This window comes from Aphis gossypii, chromosome 1, assembly GCF_020184175.1.
Source record: "Aphis gossypii isolate Hap1 chromosome 1, ASM2018417v2, whole genome shotgun sequence".
NCBI classification, from domain to species: domain Eukaryota; kingdom Metazoa; phylum Arthropoda; class Insecta; order Hemiptera; family Aphididae; genus Aphis; species Aphis gossypii.
In genome coordinates, this window is record NC_065530.1 from 71,226,911 (window position 1) to 71,242,888 (window position 15,978).

The 15,978-nt window shown below is 28.1% G+C and overlaps 2 protein-coding genes across 2 annotated transcripts; one reads left to right on the forward strand and one right to left on the reverse strand.

Moving 5' to 3' along the window:
- Positions 1-1,757: 1,757 nt before the first annotated feature.
- On the reverse strand, positions 1,758-4,934 carry LOC114127114 (uncharacterized). The gene is made up of 2 exons (XM_027991252.2): positions 4,363-4,934; positions 1,758-3,552 (listed from the first exon to the last, which is right to left on the reverse strand). Exons 1-2 carry the CDS (start codon positions 4,425-4,427, stop codon positions 2,226-2,228), a joined length of 1,392 nt encoding a protein of 463 aa, XP_027847053.1. The 5' UTR covers positions 4,428-4,934; the 3' UTR covers positions 1,758-2,225.
- A 7,130-nt stretch (positions 4,935-12,064) lies between these two features.
- On the forward strand, positions 12,065-14,607 carry LOC114127119 (uncharacterized). The gene is made up of 4 exons (XM_027991257.2): positions 12,065-12,281; positions 12,353-12,526; positions 13,420-13,575; positions 14,216-14,607. Exons 1-4 carry the CDS (start codon positions 12,219-12,221, stop codon positions 14,417-14,419), a joined length of 597 nt encoding a protein of 198 aa, XP_027847058.1. The 5' UTR covers positions 12,065-12,218; the 3' UTR covers positions 14,420-14,607.
- Positions 14,608-15,978: the final 1,371 nt, after the last annotated feature.

The window sequence follows — 15,978 nt, forward strand, 5'->3', positions numbered from 1 at the left end:
CAGTCTCTTTTTACTATATTTTATAGGTTTTTAAATTTTCAATACATTTTTTTGCTTTTATTAATGGCATATAAATTATAAAATATATGATAACAGTATTGACTTATAATTTAATAAATAATTAAATTATAAAAAGTTTGTTGTAAGTAAAAATATATTATTTTGTGTTTTTTATTTTATTTGTTTAATAATAACAATAATATGAAAACGTATATTTTTATTATAAAACATTTTTTTTTGTATCAACATTTGTTTATTCTGTAAAAATATGTAATCGAAAGTATCGAATACCGAAATATTATGAAAGAGTGTACATTTACATATTATATTAAAATTCACATTAAAATGAGTTTCCTTTAATTAAAGATTATTGAATTTAAAAATATCACACACATAATATTTTTGTTATTATTTATCTTAATATATATATTTTTAAATTGATTTTTTTTTATAATTTTCAATAACCTTTTGCTTTTGCGTTACTGAAATATGTTCTTTTCGTGTATGATACTATGACAGCGTTAAAACTATAATAATATTTTATGTTTTGTTCACGTTGGGGTTTAAAATTGTAGCTTACTTACTTGAAGATTCTCGGAAAGAAGAACACGCGAGTAAGAGACATTTATAATAAAGATCACCTACATATTGCACCATTTGTACTTTCTCTACACTTCCATCAGAAAATTCTATTGACCTCGTGTATTTCTTCGATTTATTACAAAATAGTGTTCATATAATTATATTTGCTTCGTTGTTAGTGTATGAATTGTTTCTTTAGAAAAAAATACATACGCATACAAATACATTTCGAGAAAAACGACTTCTTTTGCCGTGACAAATTTTTGTTTTATTCTTGTATATTATACCTGTACAATAATAATAATAATAATAACAACACAGTACCTACGCCAAAAGTAATAATTTTGTATCACTATAGACATAATATTATTGTATAATAATACGCGGCAGTGTACATATTATATATTATACAACATATTATATTATTATTGGTAGTAGAAAATTTTAAAAAATAATAATTATTGTTATATCAGAAATTTTTATTTTATATTTCAGTAATATTGTCCAGTGTTTAATTACGAAATATTTATGTGTTTGACCTCCGAAATTAAAGCATTTTCTGCAACTCAGACTAACTATACATCTACTCTTAATTGTTAACGCAAATATTGCACTAGACGTTTTGTCACGCCGTTAAACAGGTGCGCGTATAAATATTATCGATTTCATGCTAGATTATTGATGGCTTACATTGGTCTACTTGTCAAGGTCATATCATTGTATTATAATAATTATTAACTTTAATACAAAACCAAAAAAAAAAAACAATTTTTAACTTCCGAACAGTTTCATGTTGAAAAACCTTTTTATGCTTACATTTCCAATACAATATAATGTAATATTAATATTATGTTACGGTAAATGAAGTTAAAATATTAACAACGTGTCTTGATTACTAATATTGGAAACTACATAGGTTATAACCATAATACTGTAATTCCTATAATCTATAAGTACCTAATTCCTCTTCACCAATATAAACTTAATGCATGACAGCTACAGGAATCGCCACATAAACTCTTGATTTATTTATACAGGTATATAAAAAAGATGTTCTTAGCGGCTCTTAATGCGCAAACACCAGATGTCTACTGTGCCGTTTTATCGTACATATACTTATAAATTGAATGAAAATGACAAGGGCACAGTATTCTTATTCTAGGTGATAATTTAACTGCTTAGATTATGATATTAGATTAATACGAAAATCATTATCTTAATCAAAGTTTATAATTTTGTAGAAACAAAGTTACATACCTACCCAGTAAAAAAATAGTAAAATGTTGGGTTTAATTTTTTTTTTTTTAACGACAATCTATATTATTAATCTATTTTTCTTTTGATAAATTGATAAATTTTATCGTTGTTAGTATATTATATCAATGTATCTTTTGAAGTTTATCTTTGTATAATAAAAATAAAAATAACAGTCAGTATAGAGATGGTCATCGGTGGCGAGGATCGCAAAGCTTATAACATCATCACACCTAGAATTCAGATAAAATATAAGCATTTTATTTTTTGTTTTCTTTATTATTGAATTATTTTCGCAGAAAATAGGTATAGAAAAAGCACTAAAAAGCTAGTAAACAGTGCGCGAATACGTTAGAACGAGCAAACACCTTCGGTACCTAAGCTTAATTTTACAATCCGTTCTGAACGGTTTCGCGGTGCGATCGTAGTGTCGTGTCGTCGTAAGGCACGACGGGATCGAGCGTGTAGTAAACGTTGTTGACGGTCGGCGGCGAAGGGATGGAGAAAACTGACTGCATCCCGTCCACGGGGTTACTACCACCGGTGCTGGGCGCTGGGGAAGGATAGTTGTGGCCGGCATGGAACGACTGAGCGGCGGCGGCAGGATGTGGGGGCGGGACGGCAATCGAATTTATTCCGTTGAAGTCTGCTACGTTTTCCTGTACTTGATAACCACCCGCTCCGTGATGGTGACCGTAAACCGGGTTACTGAATTGCAGGTGATCGTGCAGCAACTTTGGAAATCCATACTCGCCGAGTTCACGATGAGCGGCGTCCGGGCCGGCCGCGCTGTGGCCTGGTTGATCGCGCGCACCGTCGGTTCCGGTGCCACCAAACTCGGAGACGTCCCCGGGCCAGTGCGATCCCGGCAGGACGGTCGGTCGGCCTCGTTGGTTTTGCAGTCCGCCTCGGAAACCCGCGTCGGACGCGTCTTGCGCTCGCCACGGACTTCCGAAGTTTCCGCGCCCAGAACCGCCAAAGTGCTCGAGCCTGTGGCCGCCAAAGTGGTCGACGTTTTGACGGCCCGAATGACCGTCGAAATTCCCGTGTTTGTGGTCGCCGAAATTCCCGTGCTTGTGATCGCCAAAGTGCGCGTGCTGATGGTCCGCAAAGTGCCAGTGGTCTCCGAGGTGCGCCGGCTTGAGGTGACCGAAGCGCACGCCACCGTGCTCGTGGTCGCCGGCCACGCGCAACACGCCGCCAAAGTGGCCGTGCACCGCTTCGACGGGGTGGCCGCGCTTGTGATCACCGTTGGCGTGCTTAACGCTCTCGCCGCCGGTCTGCTTACCGTGCCACACGTGGTAACGCGGTCCGTGGTCGACGACGGCGGCGTTTCCGTAGTTGTGCTTGTGCCGACCGCCTTCGACGCGAGTACCGTGTGCACTTGACCATTTCGCGGAGGAGGGATCGCCCTCGCGCAAACGGCCGTGCGGACGGTGGTCTCCGTCAAGACCACGACCGCGATGTTCGGCGGCTGCTGGCCCTTGACGACCGCGGTCGTGGTATCTGAAAGTCGTCGCTACCGTTTGGTTCTCGTCACCGCGCGTACCGCGAGGAGCGCCGGCCGTCGCGGACTCCTCGCGGTAACCGACTTGACCCGAGGACGGCGTAGTGACCGGTTCCGCGAGAACGGGCTTTTCGATGATCTTGTAAATCATTTTCGTATGGTGCATTTTTTTTATGTGCACCGGCACCGTTATTATCACCCGTTCGTTTCTGAAAGTTCAATGATATATATATATTATAAGCCACTATTAAGTTTCATTATGATTGGTCGATTTTAATGTGTATACCTATAATATTTTAATATGCAATAAATGGCGACTTTTTATATGTTTAAAAAACGATAGCATCATCATAATCGAATGAATGACCTACGTCATAACGTAAATATTGTTAATTGCAGGGCGGTACTAATATATTATTCTTAATATTCCGGTTTTGGTTATTCGACGTTTTGCTAGGTATTAGCTACGTTTGATATCCACTGAGGTTTAGTTTCAAAGGAAATTGAATTATTAGTTTAAGTGGATTTATGTTATATTGTCTGTTTAAGTGTTCTTGAAAAAAAAACGATTACAAAAAAGGGAGCATTACTTTCTATATTAAAAATGTCTACTTAAATATGCAGTTTTTTAAGAACTCGAGCAGATTAATAGACCTTTTAAATAAAAGATACATTATTAAATAATTGTTTGGAACTTAACGATTTTAATCCAATTTCCCTAGCTATAACTTCCAAACCCATATTAATTTTATACAGCTTAAAGACATGAGAGAGAAATTTCAAAGAAATTTCAATAAACAACGCTGATTTTTTTTAATTTTGTGCACTAAACTTTTTTGCTTAGGATTCCAAATAACAAATGAATATTCTAAAATCGATCCAACAAGAGAGCAATACAAAACTTTAGTATTAAAAAAAAATATTTATCTATGTTTTATAGGTAATGTGTTTATTATTATAATATAATTATTTATTTATATTAAATGTATTTTAGTAAATTTATTGTATAAGACACCTACCCATAAACGGTTTTGAATTCCACCATACAATCGATGATCAATATCCACCATATCAAAAAAAACATCTACAAATAAACAAAATAATACAATCAAAGCACAGCACAGCAACGTAAATGAAAGACAAAGTTTACTTGGTATTTTATTTTTTAAATTGGACAGATAGTCCTTGTATTGCAGTAATTGCACCAACTACATTTAATAGCATCACTACCTTCTTATGACTGAAACAGTGAAACGTTTATGGTGAATATGGTGGGTGTGCACATCAATATTATAAATAGCTGTTAACGTGGTAGTGACCAGCCAATATGAGTTTTCTATAGATTTTTCCCAGCTATCCGGAAATGTGAAATTTCTCTTTCTAGTGGGCTTTAAAACAACAATAAGTCACAATTTACGGCTATTCGATTGTTTTATTGTTTTGTTTAATATTATATTATATTTTTGGACCGACTCATCTGTAATTCGCAAGCTGTGACGAAATCGGAATATCTCATAGAATTGTTCTCAACAAATTAACCGCTTTTTTATTTTATTTTTTTTTTACGATACAATATATTCTCTGAAAGTGAGGAATAAAAACGTTTCAAGTAAAATAATATAATTCTAATGGTACTAACGAAATCGGATATCGTCATTTGTTTGGTTATTAGTTGTGTTCGAACATGGCGTTCGGCTTATACTCTGTTGCACGCAGTATATAATAATTATTAACGTCTTCTTAAATTTATACTCAAAATCGAATTATTATTATTGTTATTGAATTTATGTGGGTGTGTGGTGATGAAGGACAGTGAGGAACAGATTCAAAACCACACATCGTTGCTGCTACACGAACTGCTCGTACGTTTGAAGATATTGTTTGGGAAATTTTTGACGAGACGTATCCATCGGGATTATTGGTTTTGCAATATTGTGTCGGCGGTTACAGCATCAAATTGGCCATTTTTTTTTTATTGTTATTATTATTTTTTTTTATCTTTAAACAATAACAGTCGGACAGGGTTTAACGTCAAAATTGTATCGGAGGTATGTAACAGCGACAACAATCTCGGCTGTGGCGGCAGTTACGTTCAACGGACCATACCCCATCTAGAGGCCGTTGCGCAATCATCGTCGTCGGGACCAGATTGACGCCTCACGGGTGAAAGTAAAGGTAATTTGCTTCTCCGTTTTTCTTTTTGGATTTTCCGGTATTCATGTCAAGGTTAGTAGCTGGACATTGTAAATATATATATATATTATAATAAAATACACGTAAACAATATAATATAATATATTAAATAAATAATGTTGTAGTGGACACCAAAACGGAAAGACAGACGTGTCAGACGAAACACTTTTATTATTGTTGCAAAACGTGATGCGATAATGTAAGTATGTCTTATTAGTTATTTTCAGTATAGAAATAAAAATATAAAAGAAAAAATCACGACGTCCTCGACGTCTTTATATAGGTAATATTATATAATATATTATATATAGTTAATTTTAAAAACATATGTTTAGTAAAGTTAATAGGTATGTTGCACTTTAAACCAATATAACGATTTAGTGGTTTTCTTCAAAGTAAATAGGCATAATATTTAATTTATACGCAAAAAAATTCTCCGATGTTGTATGTAGCATATGTTTTTTAAATTTAAAAATTTCAGTCAACTTTTGATAAAGTTATAATAATAACAGATTTACAGTGAAATAATATTTTAAACATTTATTTATTTGAATAATAAAAAAAGTATTAGTTTTTAATTTGTGTTAAGATCCATCTAAATTAGTTGTATTTTTGATTAATATTGGATGTTTAAAATATAATGCTCCGGTGATATTGTATATGATATAAATTCATATGGAAAATATATATATATTGAAGGTATAATAAATAGTTTTATTCTATAATTTATTATGAAAAATACATTTATATAGGAAAATGTAAATTAATCACTTAATATAGATTTAGTGTGTGTGATAAAATAATAATAATTACGTAAACAAGAGAACTAATTTTTTTTTTTTATAAATACTGTTATTGCATAACAGAAAACTTTTTAAATGAAAATTACAGTATCCCTAAAATTAAGTTGATTGTATACTTATATGATTTCATACAATTTCTTGAATTATTGTTAAATTATTAATTCAATAATAAGTATTCAAGTAAAACATTTGTATGAAATACATTTTTAAATTATGATATTTGTATTTAATGAAATAAACTAAACTAAAAAATTAAAAATTTGTAACATAAATATTGAAAAAAATTAGTACATTTTAGAAAAGTTTTAGTTATTAATTTAGTCTAAAATTTTATTATAATTAAAATGTCTAATAAATATTATATTTAAAATTTTTCATAATCATCAAAATTTCTTCGTGTATGTAGAATTTGAAAATTTGCAAAAAAAAAAAAATATCTTTTACTACTATGGTTATAGTAATATAGTCGGAGAATTTCAGATATTTATTGAATAGTATTATGAAATATATTCTTCATCAATAAAATCCATGAATACATTTTATTGATTCAAGATTTTATTTACTTATTTAAAATAAGTAAATATATTAATCAAAATATTCTTTTTTTTAAGCTCAATATCTCAGTATTTTTACATTTTTAGTTACAAGACTACAATTAGTTGTGATTTAAGGAGAAAAGTATAGGCAAATCAATATGATGGTATTTTTCTATTTTGGTAATTGTAATAATTACCTATAAATAACTTGATATTAGTGTTTGTAAATCTAATCCCCGCTTGTTGAATGAATCATTCAGATTAATCGGAGTACATGGAAATACACTTCTGTAGACATAGGTAATTATGAACATATTATATTATCATATTACTTTTTTTATGTCAGTTAAAAGTTTAAAATTATATATTGAAGTCGAACGACGAAACTGTAGAGATGGGTTTGGGTTTGATAGATTAAAATCTGAAAACAGAGTTTATATCATTAACAGTTTACTGTGTTTTAACGTTTGTCTGAATATAGTTTAAATATTTGTTTTTTAATAGAAGTATCAATAAATGTAAAAATATTTTTATGTGGTTTAATTTTAAATAAATTTAAATTTTTTTTATTTTTCATGAAAAGTTTTTGAAATATTAAAATAAAACCTTTTTTCAAACTTAGCAAATGATTAAATGACTTAAAATCTGTTTTTAACATTAAAACATCTAATTAAAAATTGTACGGATTGTGGTTGAAATACTACTTTGTTATTTTGACTTATGAGTTCTTATCTAATATTTGTTTTCATTCAGAGTTGTAAAAATTGCTGAATTTTATAATCACAAATAAAAACTAAATATAAATGATTAAGTGTTAATTGAGTAATGTAATAATATTACTTTATAGTATTTAGTTATATTATATTATGTTAAATGGAATTAACTTCCATCAGACACAGTTTATAGAGTCTATATTATAGGCAACTAAAATTGCATACTTACATATTAAATTAACTATATAGAGAAGTAAATTAATTTGAATCTCATTATTATGATCTAAATCTTGTTGACTCAAACAAGGTTGATTGCAAGACTATTAGAGTTAATCTATTACTTGCCAGCACAAATGCATCTAAAAATTAGTAGTTTATAATAAATAAATTATATATTTTTCTTTTTTTTTTTATTGGTTTAAATGACAGAATATTGAAGCTTATATGTAACTATAAGATGCATTATTTATCAATAAGTCTAGATAATAATATAGTAAGTAAAACTTTTTTCATCTATACAAAAAAAAAAAAAATTAATGTATTTAATTAAGAATTGTGTAAAATATAAGTAAATAAAGAAAACAAAATCATGTGAATTATACATATAATTTAACATCATGTAAATATTATACGTATCACATAAAAATAAATACATATTATTATATTTTTATAAATTACGATATTAATCATTTAAAAAAATATGATATACAATACATATAATTTTGAATATAATTTATTATAATATATTGTATTGTATAAAAATATAAAAATGTATTATTGTTATTCAATAAACCCATGGAATATTGCATGTTTTCAGGAATCTGATAAATTAAACTGTATATATTATAATCATAAGTCACAATTACTAATACAAGGCTATTTAGATTGAATAAGTATATTAATATTAAAATAAAATATTTGGTAGTTTCATAAAATAAGTATAACTTTGTTATACTTGGTTTATTTCAATATTTTATGTGTTTGATTTTCAATTTAAAAACAAATCTAGTGAAACGGTTTTAAATGTTCATATAAACTAATATTTTTAAGCTAATGCTACTTTTTCATATAGTAGTATACATGCAAAACATTTTAAAATCCGTGTAAGTAATAAACACGTTTGTATATTTGTAGACATTTTTAAATATTTTTATACTTATTAATTATTAAAATATTATTACAGTTTTTATTTATTGATTTTTAAGTGAATATACTTACAAAAACATAACGATTGAGGTGGTTAAGTTTAGAATTGTGTTAAGTATTTTCCAGTATCCAACTGGAAAATAATAGAAATATTATTGGGGAATTTAAAGTTTTAATTTACTATTCAAAGAAAGTAGAATTTGATAATACGAACATCGACCTTCACTTTATACAGTATATAAGTCGAAATCGAAAACAACAGAAAAATATGATGTAACAACTATTAAATTTTCATTTATATCGTTTTGATTATTGCATTACTGAATTATGTTATAACCACTCGTGAACATGTTATTCAATATTACGTGTACCTATATGAAATAATAATATAAGTTGTTAATACATATTTTTGATATATCTATACATTTTCTTTAAGTAAACGTGCTATTTCGTGAATTATTTTATGTGTGTATTTTTAATGCATTGGTTTTTAATGATTGGCAACATGTATAATGGTAAACGGGTTTTTTTTAATTTTCACATTAGGTATTAAACATTAATTCAATTTATTAATCATCCATCATCTACCTTAAAACAATTTAAATTATACAAACTCGAAATGCTAAAAATCACGATGTCAGCCATTATCTATGAACGCCTCACCGTGCTGGTACAATGCAATTGCAGATTGGTGAACGATAAAACGCTAGGTTGCTACCACGGTCGACACATAAAAGGCCGGTACGGGTGACCAAAGCGAACTCTACAGTGATTAAACGACAGATAGGTTAAGACGCTGAGTAAGTAGCTTAAGACGTTATAAGAATATGAGCCCTTAATATTGTGTCATTCCAAAATGAGAGGATGTCAAAATTTGGAATATTGTTACTGACTGACTGATTCATTCACTCACTCACTCATCATCAAAATTATAAGAAACTTCTCGTAAAGGTAGAAACGTGAAACTTGGCACAAAGGTAGGTTTTACAGTGTAACTAAAGGAAAAATTCTAAAAATTTAAATTTTTTCAAAATTAATATTGCTTTAGAGAGTTTTTTTCTAAACGTGTGAAGTGGCACTCGGCGAGCATAAATGTTTTCTTTCAAGTAGTGTTACAATATCAATATGGTATGTACCTAATAAGAAATTGTTTGTTGTTGATTTATATATATATATATATATTAATAAATCATTATAATGTTAAATTTAATTTATTCAAATAAAAAATATAATATAATTATTTAAGTACATGATATGTTAATAATATTCGTCGATTTACGGACGAAAATTTTACGTAATAAGAAAAAATTGATGAAAAATTGTATACTTTTATGAATTGAATGGAATTATTATATCTGCATTATCATTATTTTGTATAATACAAAGAAGGAGTTACCGAAATAGCCACGACCGTATCGTAATCCCCCCCCCCAAAAAAAAAACACTTCGTTCACGATGCTGAAGCCCGCAAAAATAAATGATATTTCCAGCAAAAACCAAACGGTGAAAAAAGGCCAAGTTCTAAACTGCTCCCTCCCAAAAATGTTGGCCTATCTAAGTTGTGAAATCTACGTTGTGGCCAAGTTTGCTATTTTTTAATTCATAACCTTGCTGCACTCCTACATTAAAAAGCAACACTCCTCTTTTATTTGTATTGTTCAACACTTGGCCAGTTTATGAATGAAGGATAAAACATCATTATCGAATATACTCACTTAAGACTTACGTGGGTGATGGGGAGAAGAGAACTCAGAAAAAAGAAAAAGGTTTAGAATTTTTCTCTCTCTCAAAAAAAACAGCAAATTTAGTAGTGGTATCTACATTGCGGCCAAGTCTAGTTTATGTCTCATTCAGAAACTAGCTAAGTGTAAACAATATAAATAAAAGAGGAGTGTTGCTCTTTTATGTAGGAGTGCAGTGAGGTTATGAATTAAAAAATAGCATACTTGGCCACAATGTAGATTTCACTACTTTGATAGACCAACATTTTTGGGAGGAAGCAGTTTAGAACTTGGCCTTTTTTCACCGTTAGGTTTTTGTTGGAGATTACATTTACATAAAAGAAGATAATTGTTTGATATACGTCTAACACAGTAATACTTAATACAAATGTGAAAAAAGGTCACTCTTCTAATTTAGCTCTCTAGTAGCACTGGTCACTGACTCCAAACAAAACGAGAAGAGAGGAGGAATTAGCCCTTAGAGAAATTATTTAGTTGCATGTCTCTTTGCATCGTTGACTTCTAGACAGACCCACAAGTGGTTTGGAATTTTTTTACGCATTTAAACACTATTTGTTTGTTATCGTGGCGACCGGTGGAGAACGCACGAGATATTTGTTGAATGTATAATAATATGAATATTATTATTGTCTTTGGTAAAAACAATTTAATTACATAGTAATTTTTAATTTAACTTAAAAGCATTTGGTAAATTATTATTTCCAGACATGAAACAAAAATAAAATATAAAAATACACACATCATTATAAAACCAATACATTCATCATTCCATTCAGAATCTAAAACTTAAACTAGTAAATACTATTATTAATCTTAATTGATTTTAGTCATGGTACTTAAATCATAAACATAATATGCATTATCGCCTTATTGGATGCAAAATGTATTTTACATACGTAATTTAAATACTTAAAGTAAAAGTAAATAATTTTTGTATTTATACTATATACAATAATACAAGTATAAGATACATAATAAATGCACTTTATGGCTAAAAATATAAATACATTATAAAATATTAAATAGTATATGCTTTAAATAATAATAAATAAATAAATAAATAGTAATACGCAAGTATTATGTATGTAGCTGTGTAAAGAATTCAAATAAGGACACGTCCTACATAAGTTTTAAGACATAATTTTAGCTCAGGTTCATACTCGTATATGTGTTATTGACGAAATGGCACTAACTGACTAACTCTTATCACTTTTTACCATGTTTATATCGACACTTTGTGATCCTTTAAATAATATAATCAGTGGTCTATGATCTAATAAAACTATACATAAATGTATACAGATTTTGCTTTAATACGTATTATTATTTATTTGACATTGCTGATATTTGCTATTGTCAACATTGTTGTACAATTAATTCATTGTTCATTAATGAATATGAAAAGTTTCATTTTATTTTAATATAAAAATCCTATATTTGTATTTAAATCAAAAGAATTTTAAATAATTGATATGATCAAGTATTTTATGAACAATACCTACTGAAAATAATTTTATAAATACAATATCTAACTTTGCGATGTTTATCATTGAGATGCATTCAGAATGTTTAGATCAAAAACAACGATAAAAATAATAAAATTACCTAGGAATGGTGTATAAATATAATATAGCTAAAATGATTTAAATTACATGTTTCAGTTTTACTGTTACAATTGTAATGAGAATTTTCCTAAATATTTTTAATTTAATTTACAAGCCAAGTTTATTTAATTCAAGAAAATGAACTTTATTTATTTTGTATTCATCTATTTGTACGTAGTATTAATTTTGATTCATCTAATAGTAAGTTATTGCATCGTTAATAATTTTAACTCGACTAAAAACTATTATACTTATATATTTTATAATATCAGGACTCGTTAACGATTTTGTCATCTTTGAAACGTGAAGTACGCTTTACCGTATTAGAGGTTGTCAGCTCAAACGAAACGATTGCAACCATCGAGGAAGCCACATTTAAACAGTTCCATGATAAACAATCGATATTTATCCATGCTATCATTCACAAAAGTCTTTCTCAAATGGAGGCAAGTAAATATATTTTACTCTTAAAGTTGAAAAATATAAAATCAATTATTATGTTTAAATAATTATTTTGTTTATGTTACGTTTTGGAATCATCTCTCTTAGTATACTATCAGTCCATTGTGTACTCTTTCTATAAATTTAAGTTACTTCTCATTAAGTAAATAGATGTAGTGTTGTTTGATATTTAAGGAATATGATAATATTGGTTTTCATACTGATTAAGAAATGAGTAAAGTTATTCATCTCAACAAAACATAATAAGTTTAATAAACTGTAACTATTTGCTTCTCGATCACAACACGTATATAATTTATATTAAAATATGTAGAGTAACGATAATTACAGACTTATATTTAGTGGTATATCAATCATAGAAATAGTTAATAACTAAATATTAAGCCATATACAAAACAAAATACAAATTGACGCGTATTAGTACTCTGTCGTACTTAAACTGCAAACACGGGTTAAGTATCTTTCCCATTGGTGCGTCTAGTTTAACTCATTTCTGAGAAAGAAAAATAGTGTTTTTTTTTTTTATCAAAAATTTGCTAAATTATCGTTGTTTTTTTAAATTAAAGAAATACCAAAGTATTGCAACTTAATTTTATAATCAATACACGTGGCTTCAAAAACTATATAATTATACAATAATTGTTTTAAAACGATTTAAAGTTGTTATATTTAGAAAGTTGGATATTTCAGATGATTTACTCCAATCACTTTACATAGTCATACAATCACGAGACATACCGTTGCTTATAATATGTATAAAATGTAGTTTATTACTGATGGAAAGTGGGATAATTTTAATATAAGTATTAATATAGGTACTCATCTTAAATTGTTTATTAATGCATATGTTATCTAATCTTTTTTTTTCAAATTCTAGGCAACTTTTACTGTGTCTAAATGTAAAATGCATTATATTGATTGTATCAGTGTTGTGTCGTATGATATTCATGACGCTTGTCCAAAAATACAATTTCTTACACAATTTAGTGACGCTAGGACATCAAACACCAATTCGATAAAATGTCCTATATTTGTAAGTGTTATATAAAATTAACTATCATACTTAACAATAATATACTACAGGTAGAACACATTGCACAATTTCATTCAGATTACTTTAAAAATGAATTGATTTTAATTTATGAGAGATATTTAATTTACTGAAATTACATAATGTTTTATTTCAAACTATTTATTATTTTTAATAATAATATAGGCTATAGTTCATGTTATATTAGATATATCTGAAATCTTTGTTTTTATGAAGAAATTTAATAATTAAAAAGGTGTATTAGAAAAGTATCTATTTTGTTTAATAACCAAGTTTTTTTCATTTTATATAAATAACATTTCAAATTAAGATAGTATTGTACTATTGTATATTATACGTATACATTGACCATATCGAATGGCACTAGTGTATACCTACATAATGATTTGTCAAATAATTTTATTGTGTAAAATTATATTCTAAACTTATATCAGTATTGGTGTTTTTAATTAGTATCAAAAAAACGGTAAATGCAAATTATCTTGATAATAACTAATTATATTATTATATAGGTAACTTAAAATGTTAGTATTTTCAATTACATAATATTTCATTATTTCAAATAAATTTTTTATAAAATTTAAATAATATCAATTAATTCTCGGTTATTTTAAATTTATAGGGTGATTACAAATTCCACAACATGACACTTGATGCTGAAAAATTTGGGTCAGTGTTTAGTTTTCCAACAGAAAAATGGTGGGAAAATTATTGGAAATTCAAAGTTTTAATTTATGCTGAAGGTAGAACAGAATTTGCTCGTGCAAATTTAAACTTTTACTTTATAGAGTTTCGAAGCCGAAATAATAAACAAAAAATCTTATAATATCTATTATTAATTAATTATTTTCTGGATTAGGTAGTCAATAATAATTAATAAATAAAAACTTTAATTCAATCAAAAATTGTTTATATGGTAATATAATAGAAATTATGTTATTTCTTTATGTTATATTTAGGCATTATAGTTCAAACACGTGTATCACCATGAATGTATTATCATTATCCTTTTTATTTATGCACAACTATAAAGAACTAAAATATTTGTTAATGATATTTAAATTGAAAAATAAAAGGTTGTTTTATATTTGTACGTATTGTATTTTTTGTTTAGTTTATGTAAAGTGTAATGTATCAAAGAATAACTATTTCCAATATTTTTTTTTTTTTTTATTTATTTACTAAGACCAATAGTTAATATAACTTATATAGTGAGCAGATTATATCTTGTAATTTGTACATCAATTATTAATTGCTTTCTTTTCAATATTAGTAACCAGCCTAAGATAACATTCAATATTATGCCAGATGTGAAATATGACCGTACATTAACTTGTGGTTGTGTCTGTTTACTGAGTTGCGGAGAAGTTTACTGTTGCTGCGTTCAAGGCCATAACCATCTAATCCAGTCAAACCTCAAAATCTTGTAAGCAGTACGACTAATACTTACCAATTCTAAGAAGACGAAGTATATAACTGTACCTCACTTTTTACCTAATCATGATCGTTATTGTGGAATGGCACATGTCACATACTAATTCTGCAATAATAATTATACTTATTAGGTACCTATTTATTATTTTAAGTAAATATATAGATTAAATAGTTTAATTTCGATATTAATATAAAATAGAATATATTATTATGTATAATACTTGGTATTTCTTAAGATAATAATGAAAACGTGAAAAAAGAACGTAATATTTTAATACTTCGGTATTTGGAGAATGTTGGATATTATTTTAATTTTTGGAAGTAACGCTTAAGTATAGCATATATTACAGGTAATGAAGTGACCTGAGAAGTGGGTTTTATATTTTACGTCAATCTTTGTTTTCAGAATTTTTTGCACCAATTACAAAAACGTATAGTTAACAAATATCAATTATTTTATAAAAATGCATATAAAAAAAAACCTAACTATTTAAATTTAAATATGAACAAGTTTTATCATCAAAAGTAAAACGTATTCTGGTAAAATAATATTTTTCTCTTAAAATTTTACTATAAAAAAAGTTTATAATTATTGTAGCATATATCAATAAATTTTTGATAGATGTATTTTATATCTTTCACTTCGTATTAGATGCAATTTTAATAACATTTCCATGATATAAGGAATGATCATGTATGACTTAATGTTCATCACATGTACTATAATTTATTGCCTTTAATAGTTTAATCTAAACGATAAAAAGCATGAATATTATTTGCGTATAGGAAATATAGATAAAGTAAGTGCATGAGAACCACATGTCCATGAAAAGTTAGTGGAAAATGGACTTAAATATTTAAATAATGGATTTCTATGACCCACCAAGCCAGTGTTTACTGTATAAGCAGACTAACACTCACAGACACACACACTCTGCTCGAACGTACACG